Genomic DNA, 13,152 nt, shown 5'->3' on the forward strand with positions numbered 1-13,152 from the left:
AGCAGGCTATTGCTTCACCAGCTAAACTAAAAAAACACACAGTACAAAAATCCACTTGACAGAAACGTTACTCATTAACATTCCTTCTATATCTACCACGTAGGATTTCTTCGGAGTGCCCACGTGAATCCGAGGGGACACTGCCTCCCCTTGCAAGCTGCCCACAGGGTACCTCAAGAAAATGATAACCTCTAATGGTAAATAACTCATTTTCCAACACATTTTTTTGGCCGCAGGTCCCTCAGCCAAGGGCTGGGCTCCCCCCGCGCTCAGCCCCGGAGCCCGCCCAGCTCCCGCTGCCCAGCCACCGCCGTTCAGCCCGCACCTTCCTACCTGTAGTAGTGACGGAGTAAAAGCCCAAACTGGCCTCGTCCCCTGCCAAGAAGCCCCGGGGAGCAGCAGAGGTGGCTCAGAGCCACCCCTACGAGCCCAGTCCAGTCCCACAGGGACTGGACCCTCTGTCCCCCCTCCCCGGGCAGCGCAGTCCCGTCCCCGCCTGCTGTACCTGACCCTGTCCTTCTCCGCCCGCCGGAGCTCCGAGTCCCTCTGCAGCACCTGGAAAATCGTCCTGGCTTCGTCCTCGCTTAAAAAACTGAGGTCGGGCCCCCGGCAAGCCGCGCTCATGGCTCCGCTCACCCCCGGCAGGGGGGCAGCGCCGGCCCCCTGGCAGCGCGGCGCCACAGCGGCATGGCCGAGCCGGGGCACCACCGCGCCCGGCCGCCGCCCGCCGCCACCGCCGCTTCCCTCCGGAGGCCGCCCCCGGTTCCCTCTGGAGGCGGAGCGGGGCGGGGAGAGGCAGAGAGGCAGCCCCAGAGCCTCCCCCGGCCCTATAAACCCCGCTCCGCCAGGCAGCGGTGAGGCGCCGGGGGCCCGGCCGAGGGGTTTGTGGTGTTCGCCCTCCTTGGGGAGAAGTGGCGGAGATGCACAGCCCTCTCTCCCAGCTGCTGGAGCACAAAAGATTTGCCCTTCCTTCAGTCTGCTCTCCCAGAGACCCAACCAGCATCGCTCATGGCTGGGCTCTGGTCCCTTTTGGGGCTGTCTGGAGCTGGATCTGCCCTGACCTGGGGCAGCTGCTGGGCTGTGCTCACAAAGCCCACCCCACTGCCCTCTCTACCAGACCCTTGCCACCTAAACCCATTATATTAGTACTGAAATGCCCTTTGAAATACGTTGGTCAAAGAAGGGCTTTATTTGGGATCGAACCACAGATGTGATCACAAAAGCAGGCACAGTTCTTGCTATGGAAAATTGAGGCCGTGGACAGGGCATGGTATGAACAGGAGCAGGGCCAAGCTGTGCAGACACCTTCCCACCCCACAGCGGGCTGACGTGGGGCCGCCGAAGAATGCTTCCCCACTAGGAAGTCGTGTTGGGCAAGTGGAAATAAGGACCTCAGAGCACAGCGGGAATAACAGGTTCCAGGAGGCTCCTGATTTTGGTGTAGCTTCTGGCATCACTCGTCTGGCCCAAAGAGGAGTTTACCGATTCCTGGTAATGAAACAACAAAAACAAGGCTATGAGACAACTGATGAACGTAATGAGAGCGTGAAGGATTATGCTGCTGAGAAGATGTTGGGAGGAGGTGTCTCCCACAGAAAAAAGACACAGAGGATTTTTAGTAGGGTACAGGACACGCTTCTGGGTAAAGTCCAAACCTGTTATTTCAAAAGATGCAAGAGTTACCCCAGTCATCACTGCTGCATTAGCAGCTTACAGATCTTCTCTCTTTGGGCAAACATCCCGTCCTCCCTGTTCTGTTGTGTTGAGCACAGTGGAGTGACTGTTTCATTACATACTCAGCCATCATACCTGCAATCTGGCATTTTCTTTTCTGCTTTCAGAAGTTCCCTATGGGCTGGAAAGAAACTACAGAAAAGGAATATCAGGTTGCAGACTTTTTCCGTCATGTGTCCTTCATGGCTATGTTCCAGCAGAAGAAGCTGAGTGCATGGCATTCTCCTGGAAGTCTCCCAGGCAGAGGATTAGACATCACTCTCCCTTTCTACCTGGCACCTACAGGGTATGGGAAGCAATTGCTCATGGTGATTCTGCATCACACTGGCAGGGCTGAGAAGGACCATGATAACTTTCCTCTAGATCCACTGCAATGAACTCGACTCAAATCTGGCAGTTTGAAAATAACAGATTTAAGCTAATTGTCTGAAAAGATTTCTGTTACTAGTGTGAGCATTTTTTCAGGGCCACAAGTCAGGGCCTCATCAATGCCTCCTGCTGCCTTAAAAGTCATGTTTTATATATATATATATATATATATATAAATATATATATAATTTTTATTTTTTACTTCTTATACAAACCTCTAAAATACATAAATACATACATACTGAGTACATACAAAGTACATGTGTGTTCTTATGGGTTTACTAAGAAATTAAAACACTACAGTCCTCATAAAGAAAGGGTCCACATCCCCCATAAATTTGCATACTTTATAATTGTATATATCCTACAATAAGTTAAAGAATGAAATCAATATTTTTAGGTTTCTGTAAATCTTTTTTTTTTTTTCTAGCAATCTGTTTTTTTTTTTTTCTTTCTTTTTTTTTTTTTTCAAATCACCAAGTTGTATGTTAGCATACAATATTTTCAATGCAGAGGGGAACAGGGAGAAGACCCTCATTTTGTATATAAGCAATGTATAGTCTTTCAGCTAATAATGAGAAAGAAATAAGTTTTTCATTCTCTGCTAAGTGACAGGATTATTTAATAGGGTGTTGAGTAGGTATACCAGGGCCTCCAGAAACATTCTGCCACACATCACAGTAGTTATTACTTCATGCACTCTAAATCCAGAATTTTTAGAGATTTGGGCATAAACTTGGGCATCTGGTAAAAAGACCTTCATTTTACACCGCTTCTTTAGCATGCTATATCACCACTACAAAACATGTATTGGATCATGACTAGAAATGGGTCCTGTCTATGGAGTCATTTGTCACATTCTTATTTTGTGGAAAACAACCACCTTTCCATATCTCTTCATTACTCCTTCTCAGTTTAAAGATGGTGCTTTTTTCATATACAGATCATGATGGCAAGAAAACACTACCTGCATTCCTGTACTTAGAGTCTCTAGCACCTCATGTGCTTTAATTTCTGTTGCATAAACTCAAGACAAGATACAGGCTCTAAAACTTTTTCCATGATTTTAGCAAAGAGCTGTTCCAGGAAGCTACAGAAGTGTTTTCTTGTAAATATGCAGCATTTCTTCTGTTTAGCAACCTAAAACAGAGGGCCAAAATAACATATGAGATGCTGCAGACATGAGACATGTCTATTAGTAATGTTAATTGCCAATGCCACTAAAGAGGATGCTGACACATACCTTAATTACAGGGCAAATTCTTCAAAAACTGCACTTTACAAATACTGTTGTACTAATGGGTGGTGTTAACTCCACTTACTCTCAGTGGAGGATTTCAAAGCGTAGAACTGCAGAAAGCCAGAGGGTCTGTTTCTGCAAGCTGATCTGTAGCTGGAGAATAGAGGGGAATGTGCAGCAGGGTTGGTTGCATCTTATAGCAATTGGCCTTGAGCCTTGGAAGAACTGTAAGGTCTTGTCTAATCCTGTTGGACTAATTACTGTGTAAATTGTCACGCAGATTAGTGAAGGCTAGTTTAATTAACTCCTTGCGCTAAGTGAAAAAGCCTTCATGGCAACGCAAAGAATAAATGTGAAGCGTCCGTCATTTAAAATGTATTAAATCTGCTCATTGTGTTCGAAATAAAAATTTCCAACACTAACCTAGGTCAAAAATAGTTTGATCAAAAGTGCTCTCAAAAACAAAAGCCGTGCCTCTCACTGTGTTTAATAAGCCCATCATTTATATCTCAGTTTACTGTAATAGTGGTGATTGAGCTATTGCATTAAGTTAACTAATTGTCCTGCTGAGTTTCACGGGACACAGTGGGTTGCAGTGTGTGGTTCCCACTGCCACATGTAGACATTTCCACTCAACAGTGTCCTGCAGGATCCTTAACTGGGCCCTCAGCTACCACTTCAAAAGATCTTAAGACTTTTATTTAGGCATTTTAACTGTGAAGTGCTGCACTTTGAAGAACGCCTGGATGTCAACATCCAAATGCTGCTCATGTTATTATAGCTGTTTGTGCGCTACACAACCTCTTGTGAGGCAAGCCAGGAGCCAGGACTGGGCTGAGCAGGTTGCAGAGCGTAGGCCATTTTGTCCACCCTGAAACCGCCACAGGCACCGCAGGGAAAGTCAATCTTCGAGGTACACCCCACTCACAAGTCAAATCTTGCAGCCTGCATGGCTGCAGACTGCTCCGTTTTACAATTTCCTCAAGCATTTCCTCTCTCAGAGCCTCTCATTCACCTTCTTTGCGTTTCTTCCCAGTCACTTGAGTATATGGGCCTCTCCTTCTCCCTGTTTTAGACTCTGGTCTGCTGACATGTTGGCTTTCTGCGCCATTGAACTACTCACTGCTTTTGTTTCCTCTCATCTTAATAATATGTATTAGCACTGCATGCCAGCAAGGAGAATTGGTCATGAGATGTCTGCCAAACAGAGTCTTATGAACTTAACAGACTTAAGACATGGAGTCTTATCCTTGCACTTTTTGACACTGCTTTCCTTGTATTTGGTGCTGCTTTGGACAACGAGGCCTTGACATCCCTTCTGTTTGCTTTTTGCTCGTGCATGGATGTCTGTCCTTCCTCCCTCACTTCTAGGATTCAGATAATGACTAGTTCCGCTGTGAGTACCCTTCAGGACTGCACTTTCTCTGGGCTGGAGGCAAAATTGTGAACAGGATCCCTCATGGGGCAAGACAGGATGGGATTTTAGGGGGTTGCTATAGGGGACTGTGGCCTGGAGAGGTATATGAAGAAGAAGGTGCTTACCTGTACGTCTCTGTACAGAAGTATAATGGCACTGCTTGAAGGAATGTGTTTTGTTGAAATGATACAGGATTTCTGCTTCATCAGGGGGTACTCACATGTCTGGTGTTCTGACTGACAGAGCCATAGGTTGGCCAGTACTGTATGTAACATCTATTCTCTTGGCAGAAACTATGTAATCTTCTCTTCCTCCTTAAATAATATGCACATAAGCATAATCACCAGAGGCCAGTACCTGGGACACAGCACAATTAAGCATTTAATATATTAAGGTTATATGCCAGTGCATGCAACCTATTAAGACAGGCTTGAGTAAAGGTAAGAGGAATCAGGCGTGACTAAGCAATAAAGAAGGGCTGCTATTAGAATCAAGAAAGGAACCTTCAGAATGCTAAAGTCATGTCCAAGTGAAGAAACTAGAAAAGTTCAAAAATCCTGGCTGATAACATATGAAAATAAAATTAAGCAGACAAAAAAAAAAAAGAAAAAAAAAAAGAGGAGGAACAACTTTAAACCACCACCAACTCAAGATGTGGTGTCTGAGCTTCAGACACATCAAGAAGCTCATCAGAGAATCTGTAGGGCCTGATCAATGATCAGGTTATAAAAGGAATACTACAGAGAGCAGAAGACCTTTTCAGAGAAGATATTGATGTTCACTGTGGAAGAAACTAGGAAAACCCACGTGCCAGAATCCTTTCCCAGGAGAGGATCTGACTGAAGTCAAAGTGACTGTAAAATTGATTATGTGATGAATTAGCAATGCAAACATTAAGAGATCACCAGTTCCAGAAGTTATTTCATTCAATGGTTCCAACTAGAGTCACTGTAGTCTGTAACTGTAGTCCTTGATACCTGAGGACTGGAGTGGGACAAATAAATACCAGCCGTAAAATAGTTTTCTGAGAGAATTGAGGGAACTAAAGGGATGCATCAGACATCTGGGTAAATTTGTGGAAACTGTAATAAAGGACAGAATGAGTAGTTACCTGGGTTAGCAAAAGTTACCTCAGAAGAGTTAATGTGGTTTCTAAAAAAGGGAAATCCTACTTTGCAGTCTTCTTTGAGATTTTAGAAGGACGTCAGCAAATATTTGGATAAAGACAGAAAAGTTTATGCCATCTGCTTGAACTTTTGAAGAGTTTTACAGGACTGTGAACAAGAGTTTCCAAGGACATTTAGTATTCATGAATTAAAGACAAGATCATTTTATGAGTGAATAACTGATTACAAGTTAGGAAACAGATGATAAGAAGATGATTAGTTATTACACTGGAGGAAGCTCACTGCTGGAGTTTCCCAGAGCTCTGTGAGGGGATTTGTGTTGTCCATTACATTTTGAAGTGATCTGCAAAAGAAGTGACCAGTGAGATAAGGAAGTTTGCTGGTGATATGGAGATACTCAGGATAGGAAGGACAAACACAGACTGTGAGGGACCACAAGAGACCTTTGTAAGACTGAGTGACTAAGAAATTAAAGGGTAGGTAAAATTTAACTTATTGAAATATTGGTATGTGTGGAAAAAAATCCCAGCTTCACATACAAGCTAGCTTTCACATGTAAGCAATGGACTCTGAGCTGACTATTACCATTCAGAAGTGAAGTCTTTATGCCATGCATAACTTGTGAAAGTATCAAAAAGCAAACCAAATATTAAATTTATTAGGACAGAAAAATAAATCCATGGTTCACCTACAAGTTGTATATGAATATGGAATGCTACATGGAATTTAGCATATATTATATATTCATATAAATAGAAATATAATCATATAAAATAGAAATATATTCACATGTAAATATTTTGCGAATATACACTGTGAATATATAATGATTACATATTCATATATATTCTTTATATAGAGAATGCATTATATACTCATGCAGGTTGTATATGAATATGTAAAACTATATATTAAATATAGAATTAGAATACAGAATTCTAAAAATTCTGCATTTCTATATGGAATAGAAAGAGTAAAAAGTGATTGACTCTGGCATTTATTCAAACACAAAAATGAGAGGCCATCAAATGGAGCTAACAGGAGCTGATTTCAATCCAAGCAAAAGGAGAACTTGCGCAAGTCCTTGCCAAAGGATTTTATGGATACAAAAGTTTATATGGCTTCAAGAGGAGATGGCAGAAGTATTTAATGGACAGATTAATTCAAGATTATTTAATAGAAAAGGCACTCAGGAAAATGCATGAGCTGAGAATAGGCACATTTTGAGAGAGCTTCACATACCCCTGAGGTAGATGGAGTGGTGGTCTGAACCAAGATGAGCATTTGCATATTCTAATGGACATAGACCAGAAAAGCATATATGTGAAATCTGGGAAGGTGGGCTCATGTTGGGTACCATCACCTCTGGATGGCCTGTGGACCAGCTGTGGAGCCTTACCTAGGCATTCCATAGCAATAATGCCTTGGTGTTAGTGATTTGTTCCTGGGATCTCCCTTTCCACATAGCCAGATCCATAACTGTGGTCAAGAGCATGTGCTTTATGTGGCTGCAGAGGACTCCTCATCTTATAAACAAATTCCTGAGGTTTTCTTGTCCTGTCTGCCTTCTGTTCAGCTGTTCTGCAAATGTGGTCTTGACCAGCTGCCATGAGATCTTCACTAACAGCTTGAATGATGAGATGGAATGCAGCTTCACTTCAGTAGCTTCACTAAATTGAGGGGAGTGGAAGGTGTGTTGGATGGCAAGGCAGCTATTCAGAGGGACAGCCAATAACCTCGACAAACTAGAGAGAGAGCCTGACAGAAACTTATCAAAATGCAAAACAGCAAGAAAAAAAAAAAAAAAAAAAAAAAAAAAAGGCAAGTTAAAAAACACAAGTAAAACCTTTTATTTGCTCATGAAAAATCCTATGCAACAGTACAAGTTGGGAACTGGCAGGTTAGAAAGCAGTCTTTCAGGGACCTGGGGGTCATGGTGAACAAGCTGAATGTGAGCTAGCAATGTGCCCTTGCACAAAAAAAGGCTAACTGTATATGGGGCTGCATTACTAAGTGTAGACAGCATGCTGGGGGAATTAGTTATTCCTTCTCCATGATACTCAAGAGACTGCACCTGGAATGCTGTGTCTGGTTTTGGCCTCCCAATTACAGGAAACATTAGCAAACTGGAGCAAGTCCAGTGGAGGAGCACAGAGCTGAGGAGGAGGTTGCAGCATGTGACAGCTGAGTAGAGGCTGAGAGAAATGGGTTTGTTCAGCCTGAAGAAAAGGGTAAGTGGATCTAATTGCTGGGTATATCCTTCTAGTGGGTGATTACAGAGAGAACAGAGCCAGGATCTTCTTGGAGGTCCACCACAAAAGGAAAGGGGAAAACGGGTGTAAATACCATTAAAAAACAAATCTTACTATTAAGAAAATCCAACCAACCAAACATGGTTGATAAAACTCTGGAACAGGTTATCCAAGGAGACTGTAAATGGGCAAAACTTGAAGGCTCTGTGTGTCTAACATTGAAGTTAGCCTAGCTTTGACCACGGGATTCAAACTGATGACTTCTCAACGTCTATCTAAATTATTCTATGATTCTGTGATTCTAAGTTTTTTATAGCATATATGTCACAGTTAGGTCTTCAAAACAGAGATTTGCAGAGACACATACAGCTTCTGTGTACTGACTGCAAGATATAAATGCAACCCATTGTGAGGAATTTTGTTTCATGTTATAGATAAGTTCATCTTTTACTGTGGAATAATAATCAGATCATCAGAGACATTATCAGCAACTTTGATTGGTTTCCTTAGAATCTCACAAGATCAAGTACTTGGTGAAAAAGAAACGTTATGGATCTTACAAAAATCATCATTTAATTTTAATTTAATAAAGAGAGTAAAAATAAATAAAATGTAGTAAAAATCTCCCCATCTAAAATAAAGTTGCTTAACCAAAAAACTTTTATTCAAATCCTCTTTTTGGAAGACAAGATGCACTAACTCTGGTATAGTGAAATCAAAATGCCTCTGAGAGTATACCAGGGAAAATAAATATAAATTGTTGAGTGAAAATGCCTTGCATTCCAGCTAAGAAGCAGATTGTCTATAGCTTAATTATATCACAGATAGTTCTCTGTTCTTCATTAGTGCATAACTCCAAAAGTGCTTTTATTGCAGGAGGACTACTAACGTAAAGCAGAATTCTCTGCTTTGGGATCAGGAAAGCCGAGGCACAGATGGAACAGAACTTGGCAAGGGATGCAAAGAATAACAAGAAGGGATTCTGTAGGTACTTTGGCCAGAAAAGAAAGTCCTCATAGAGCGTACATCCTCTGATAAATGAGAAGGAAGAACTGGTGACAACAGACATGGAGAAGGCTGAGGTACTCAACAAATTCTTTGCCTTAGCCTTTGCTTCCAGTCAGGCTTCCCACATCTCTCAAGTCCCTGAAACTCAAGGAAGGGACTAGGGGAGCAAAGTCCCTCCCACTGTAAGCAAATAGCAGGTTTGAGACCACCAGATGAAAACAAACGTGTACAGGTCTGTGGGGCCCGATGCCATGCACCCCAGGGCCCTGAGGGAATTGGCTGATGGGGTTGCCAGGCCTCTCTCTATCATGTTTGAAAAGAAGCTGTGGATGCCTCATGCTGGAGGCATTCAAGGCCAGATTGGATGGGGCTTTGAGCAGCCTGGTCTAGTGGGTGGCATCCCTGCCCCTGGCAGGGTGTTTTAATTAGATGCTCTCTAAGGTCCCTTCCAACCCAAGCCATTCTGTGATTCTTTGTATAGGGAAATTCTATCAGAATCTAGTTCTTATTCTAGTGGCATAAATACATACTTAAATGCCCTTAACAGTGGAAGTTGGAGGTGTAGCCCATTCACATCCTTAAGTATCAGTGGCTATTGATGTTGGTCATCTACAAATACAGTGTCAGAAGAATAAACATTCTATAAAAAAATATTTTTTTTTCCCTTGGCAAGCAAGTTCCACCTGCAGGATCAGGTAAAATATACATTTAGGCTTCAGTTGAACTCACTAACTAGTCCTCTTCTACATACATTGACAAGAGGTCTAAATGGCTTCAGCTGCCAGAGGAAATACTCATTTTACCAAGTGTAAACACTTGTAATATAGACAGCTCTCTTTAAGTGAGTTTGCCTAATTACCTTTACTTTCAATGAAGAAAACCAAATACTTCTAGCACACAATTTATCTCATTCTGAAGTAGACATCTAAAATGGGTCAGATGAATCATGCCTTGAAAGAAGCTGTTTCTCTGCATTGAATATAAAGCGAGTCTGGCATGGCTGGCTGAGAAGTGTACGCTGCAAATGTCTGAAGTTAGGTGAGAGGAATCCCATCCCACCTGTTTGTACACATAATAAAAGAAGAATATCAATATAGTATAAAAATGAAAAATGAACAAACTGTCCCCAGGCTTTAAAACAAGTTGTTTTAATCTTGAGCAATTCAGCTCTTAATTTAGGGTTAGATTCAACTCCCATTGAAGTCAATAGCTGTATGTTTTGAGAGGAATTTAATGAGGCTTGTCACTTAGCTTTGTTTACTCTCTCATCAAGGATATTTAACTAAATTCAATTAGAAAAGGATATCCAATGCTTAATGAGAAAGGGTATTTTTAAAATGTGTTTATACTTTGAATAGGATTGTTTTGAAACAGTGTTTTTTTCCTTCCAAGTTTGATATTAAATATATAAGCAGTATTGATAAATCCTTGGTGATATATGCACTTAATAATTCTAATCCAAATAACACCAGGAAGTACAGATGTTTATTTTCCTTCCCCAGGATGATTTGCCCTTTAATTAATATGTGTTATACATTAAAAAAGCCCAGAAGGATGTTGCTGCCTTATTTAAGTGATGGCTTTGGAACTTTGTGCTGTTAGTTTTGCAGAGATCCTCAGTGATGGACCCCAGATGATAAAAGGTAGGCAGTACAATGGAGGTTTGGTTGGAAAGTCTGATGAAAGCATTAGGGACCTAGTCTAGGTGATGAAAATGAATCTCTATCTAAATGAAGATTTACTGTGTAGCTCAGGTGTAATCCAGTCCTGATCTCAGTGTGAGGAACTGAAGAACCAGGGGGCATGGACTTGCATGACTGTGACCATGGCATGGAACTCCAGAGCCTTTGCTAGCTCTAATGGGAGGGGAAGCCAAGTGATTCGTGCTGTTTCCGCCTTGCTGGATTCATCCTAAATATCGATCTGGCTTCACAGTTAACTTATTTGCCTGAGCACCTAGCAAAGAGGTCTTGAAAAAGGGGAGAGGGAATTCTGTCAAAGGCAGGAGTGCTGAGAACTGGGGATAACAGATTGCACAGCCACCCCGTTTGACAACCCCAGTGCAAAAGCAAAAGAGGTCAGCTTGAAGGATTCTTCTAAACACATTAAGAATCAAAGTAGCAACTCTACATATTAATAACAGGATTAAATTAAATTAAAAGAACTGGATCAGTATGGGAGTGGCTGAAAGTGAGGGACTCGCCAGTGCACCTGGATGTAAAAGATGACAATTTATCTAGGTGGAGAAATACAAGCAGCTACAGCAGCTTGGAAAGAAACCGACGACCCCATTCTTGTGGAAAGGGATTTTTGCTGAACAAGCAGTGCCGTAGATTAGCTCTGTTTGCTGTGCCGTTGCTAGCTTTCATCCACCCAACGTCCTGCCTGCTGTAAGCATGTGAGGGAGGACTGTGTGCTCTGCAGAGTTCTTTAATGATGGGTACTGAAGATGATGGCCACCAGGGTAACTTCAACACCTTTGGTGCTCTGCTTCCTGGCAAATCTGTGCTGGAATTGTTCTAATCATGTCAACCTGTATTTAGGAAAATTTGGTACAGGCTTACTAAAACTCTGGGTCCTGAAGGGATGCAGAATTAAGAAGTCCTTCCTGTTCCAATTAAATTAGTTACATTAGTAGTTTTCCTGCAAATTATCATTTTGTTAATTAACCTTGCAGACTTTGTATTTCATACTGAAAGATGAAGTTTGTGCACATTAAAAATGGCAATGATGTGTAATCCATTTTATGTTTTTTTTTTTTCTTTTTTCTTTTTTTTTTTTGTGAGAAATAATGAAAAGACAGAGAAATGTTGTCAATAATCTACAGGGAAGGTGTGAGAGGTTGCATATGTATTAATTCATATAACTGCAACATTTTTGGGTAACTTTTTACATGGTGATACGCTGAAGAATTTACATATGATCTCATTTTCTTTTAACACCAACCATAAATTCTGTATTATACGGGTGTATTTCATCAGAAGAAAGAAAGAATTACACACTGGTTTTGTAATGCTGTAAGAACAGGAGGAGTTTCAATTTCTTCACTACTAGCACAAAAATGCTAGTAAAAGCACTTGGATGGCACAGGAGTTTTCAAAATAACTTCTTCAGTTTTAGCTTCATTTTATTTACCAGCTCACAGGAACTGTGTAAAAGTCTCTTTCTTAAAAGCAAATGAAAAACCAAGAAGCAAAAGCCTTAGTAATGCTCGTGCTTTAAAGGCAAAGGGATTTATGTGGGATTAGTGTGTTCATAGAACAGTTGTGTTCATCTTCTGCGCTGGATTTGGCGGTGAAAATGTTGCCATGTGATCAGAATGGCAGCAGGCATTACCAAATTCATAGAATTGCACCATGATGTTTTTGAGCCACATGCAGCATGGGTATTCAGTCTGTTATCACAGGCTGATCTGCAAGGACTTGTCCACCCTGCAGGTCCTTTGATGTCAGTCCTATTGCGTTAAAGGGGTTCTTACATGACACTCGAATACCTAACAGCCTGTTTTCGAGATGAGTTGCTGCTCAGGAAATAGGAAATGGCACTGGTAGGATTGACAACTTTAATCTGGTTGAAGTGTACCTAAGTGTTTCAGCACTTTGAAAAGAATTACCTGGGTGACACACTGTTACTCAGCGCTGGCAGAAGATGCCTGTACCAGTGTGACTCCCAGCAGGACAAATAATCTGGAGGGAGTCAGGAGCTGCCTAGTGCCCTTAGTTCCTCTCCTTGTGAGCTCTAATGATGACAGTTATTTTTTGTATGATCTTTAAAAAAAAAAACAAAACCAACAAAACATTGTTAGCAGCTGGACATGCTGTCCTGGGAATGAGTAAAGGAAGATTAATAAGGAAAAAACAGTCATGTATTTCTAAGGAGGAGCTACTCAGAGCAGCAAGGCTTTTCCCTCTCTCCTTAATGTCCTTGGCACCGTGAGGCCCAGCCAGGAGATGCTCAAAGAGGAGCCAAAAATAATTATGTGCCTTTGCAATTAACCCTTGTCAT

At 41.8% G+C, this 13,152-nt stretch overlaps 1 protein-coding gene and 1 long non-coding RNA gene across 4 annotated transcripts in view; one reads left to right on the forward strand and one right to left on the reverse strand.

Moving 5' to 3' along the window:
* EXPH5 (exophilin 5) overlaps positions 1 to 732 on the reverse strand; it is a 34,439-nt gene extending 33,707 nt beyond the window's left edge. For 2 of the 3 annotated variants that reach the window (XM_084525418.1, XM_084525417.1), the window contains exon 1: positions 506 to 732. In XM_084525418.1, coding sequence (XP_084381544.1) covers positions 506 to 624 — 119 coding nt within the window. In that variant the 5' untranslated portion in view covers positions 625 to 732. The remainder of the gene's footprint in view (positions 1 to 505) is intronic. The other variant, XM_084525421.1, reaches the window with a different exon arrangement.
* On the forward strand, positions 648 to 11,738 carry LOC311439583. Its single transcript, XR_014694843.1, has 4 exons — positions 648 to 2,020; positions 8,000 to 8,118; positions 9,016 to 9,221; positions 10,650 to 11,738. It is a non-coding gene; the product is annotated as an uncharacterized lncRNA (long non-coding RNA).
* Positions 11,739 to 13,152: the final 1,414 nt, after the last annotated feature.

Source organism: Aythya ferina, assembly GCF_964211825.1.
Source record: "Aythya ferina genome assembly, chromosome: 1".
Taxonomy (NCBI): Eukaryota; Metazoa; Chordata; class Aves; order Anseriformes; family Anatidae; genus Aythya; species Aythya ferina.